Source organism: Triturus cristatus, chromosome 7 (assembly GCF_964204655.1).
Source record: "Triturus cristatus chromosome 7, aTriCri1.1, whole genome shotgun sequence".
In the NCBI taxonomy this organism is placed as follows: domain Eukaryota; kingdom Metazoa; phylum Chordata; class Amphibia; order Caudata; family Salamandridae; genus Triturus; species Triturus cristatus.
The window spans coordinates 1,790,838,031-1,790,840,990 of record NC_140590.1 but is presented as its reverse complement, the minus strand read 5'-3'; the positions used below and the strand labels follow the sequence as shown (position 1 = coordinate 1,790,840,990).

Genomic DNA, 2,960 nt, shown 5'->3' with positions numbered 1-2,960 from the left:
GGCAATTTAGAAAAAATAAAATAACAACCCACGAGACAACTGTGAAAATGTTATGTGATGATGGAAGGAGCTCATTATGTGTACGTAGAACTCTGTACTTTTCAAAAATATTTTCATTTCACACCTAAGAAAAAAACAAGCATGCCCCTAAATATTGTGCCACCTGCAAAAATTACCATGTACAATGCTGAAATAATTCCCACTCCCTTGTTCCAAATTATTTGTGTCAACACTTCAGCTAGAATGTTTTGTTTAATTTATCAACTGCCTGGCCTGGGCAAAGACATTTACAACTTATTTCTGTAAACAAGTAGTTTTTCATAACAGCATTGTAATGCTGAAAAAGACACTGCCCACAGTGTGTGATGAATTAAATATGGCAAACAATATATGAAACAGTACTGCAGCATTAATGAAAAGTACTTGGGCATTTACATTTTGTATGCAACCACTGAAGTCATGCACTTTTCTCTTGGCTAATGAATTATGCTATGCTCTTTGCCTTCTTCAAAGCTTTTTGAAATTCTGCATTTTTCAGACTGTATATAATGGGGTTACATAGGGGTGTAAGAGCAACATATGACAAGGACATTATCTTGTTTTCTATCATTGAATATGTTGATTTTGGTCGCACGTATGTAGACAAGAGGGATACAAAGAATAAGAGAACCACAGTGATGTGTGAGGCACATGTGGAGAAAGCTTTTTCCTTTCCAGTCTTGGACTTGATTTTCAGGACCAAAGAAACAATTTTGCAATAAGACATAATGATAACAATAAATGATGTCATTGTCACTAATGAACCCTCCACAAAGTTGAGAATCTCAATGATGCTAGTGCTGCTGCAAGAAATTTTCAACAGTGCTGTCAAATCACAGAAAATGTGGTTAATGATGTGGGACTCACAGAAGTGGAACCTTGACATTATAACATTATGTGGTATTACAAGAAGAAGTCCTCCTGTCCAGCTTCCAGCAGCTAACTTCATGCACACAGCCTTATTCATGATGGTCATGTAGTGGAGGGGATCACAGATGGCCACATAACGATCGTAAGCCATGACGGTCAAGAGAAAGAGTTCTACAGTTGCCATGGCCGTAAAAAAGTACAACTGCAGGAGGCAGTTGGTGCGAGAAACCTGTATGCCCTTTGCAAAGAAGTGGACAAGCAGTTGTGGAAAAATGACTGACGTGAAACAGATGTCGACAAATGACAAATGAGTAAGGAAGAAATACATAGCTGTATGTAAATTTGAGTTTGAGTGAATTATTGTCAGGATCAACATGTTTCCTATTATAGTTAGTAAATAAATAATTAAAAGGGCAACAAAGATTGGAACTTGCAAATGTGGAAAATCTGAAAATCCGACGATTAGGAAACCTGCAGATGAGCTCAGATTTGGTTCATTCATTTATCTAGCAGTGCAACAAGACCTGTATCTGAAGACTCCCTGTAAAAAAATACACAAATATATACATTTAATTATTTGCAAAAGGATCAATTGGGTACGTATGGGAATGCGAGTTTTGCATGACATTTCCAAAATTATCACAGCTACTAAAGGTGAGCCTGCATATATACCTTTTACTTTGAAGTTTATTATAACACTCTTATCAAATGCACATATGTATTATTTGAGCTTCTGCAGACAATAATACCAAGGGCCTGCATTATATTTAGGCCGGCAGCTGGCCATTACACCCTGGGGATGAAATGAATTACTCTATATCCATGATGGAGAGACAGTCCACCTAATTTAAAATGACCTCCAAGGAGGCAGTCATTTATAAAGGGACTGTCAAAGAACCGTAGCCATGGAGGTTCCTGTCAATGCATTTAACTGTTTGCAGCAGGGCTGCACAGGAAGGACACAGCCCTCCTGCAGCAAACAGTATTCTTTTTTTTATTTCTAAAAACAAATCCTGAAACAGGACTTTAAAAAGAAAATAAACAAAATAATACTTCCTGAGTCATGGGAGGCTTCTCACATGGCGCGGGGAGCATAAGAATGGTTTTACTGGTCCTTACTGTGAGGTTTTACTTGGGAGTATATGTCCATACATCTAAATTGAGTGGTCGGATGTGTAGCTATTCCTCTGACTGCTCTTACTCCCGAGGGTCATCGGAGAGGTGTGATCACAGTGGTGACAGAGTAGTCTCCACCGTGGCCAAACTAAAGTGCCACCCACAATTACATTTGTCTTGTAGACCACTATATTAGCAGTGAGGGAACTCTGTCACCATTGCAAAGGAATACCCACTCCATCAATATATAAATATATATTGATGGAGTGGGTCCATCAATATATAAATCAGGTCTATGGCATATCTTCATCACTTGGCTCTGACACCCCCCGCACAGCGGAGCTATCGCTGCAGCGGGTGAGGTGTTTGAATTGCTATTGCCGCCATTTCGCCGTGAGCCTTAGGCCACGCCCACTTGCGCAGGTCACGCCCCCTCCCAACCCTCTCTCTCACTGGTATATAACATGTGTCACCCCCGGCAGCGCAGCGGACGAGCGCAGCGGGCGCGACGATTGCGCGCCGAAGGCGCGCCTAAGGCAAGCCCGTCTGCGCCCGTCCGCGGCCGGCAGGGGCCCGGGGCCCGTTACTCTGCCCAAATCACATCCTATGCCCCTAGGGACCTGATTTCATTACACTCTCTCTGGCCGCTGGAACCCTCCAGCTATTCAAAACTACTCCAACTGGGGATTTTCAACGCCCGTAGTGTTTTTCCAGAGCTCAGGGCCCTTTCATCCTCCATCACCCCTGAGCACACTGCCTCCTTCCCACCCTCTATAACCCGGCCTGCTCAGTCACCTGCCAACATGGAGCTAGCAGTTGCATACCTCAACACCCGGTCTCTTGTCAGTTACCAACACGACATATACCACCTTCTGGACTCAGACCGTCCCGACATCTTGTTCCTAACTGAGACCTGGCTGAATGAGGACTCCTCC

The 2,960-nt window shown here is 42.8% G+C and overlaps 1 protein-coding gene across 1 annotated transcript; it reads right to left on the bottom strand.

Moving 5' to 3' along the window:
* Positions 1-484: 484 nt before the first annotated feature.
* Positions 485-1,411, bottom strand: LOC146813146 (olfactory receptor 1L4-like). The gene has a single exon (XM_085614717.1). It carries the CDS (start codon positions 1,409-1,411, stop codon positions 485-487), a length of 927 nt encoding a protein of 308 aa, XP_085470843.1.
* Between the last annotated feature and the right edge of the window lie 1,549 nt (positions 1,412-2,960).

Coding starts and splice junctions, on each gene's coding strand:
- LOC146813146 (XM_085614717.1), bottom strand. CDS start 1,411: ATGAATGAACCAAATCTGAGCTCATCTGCAGGTTTCCTAATCGTCGGA.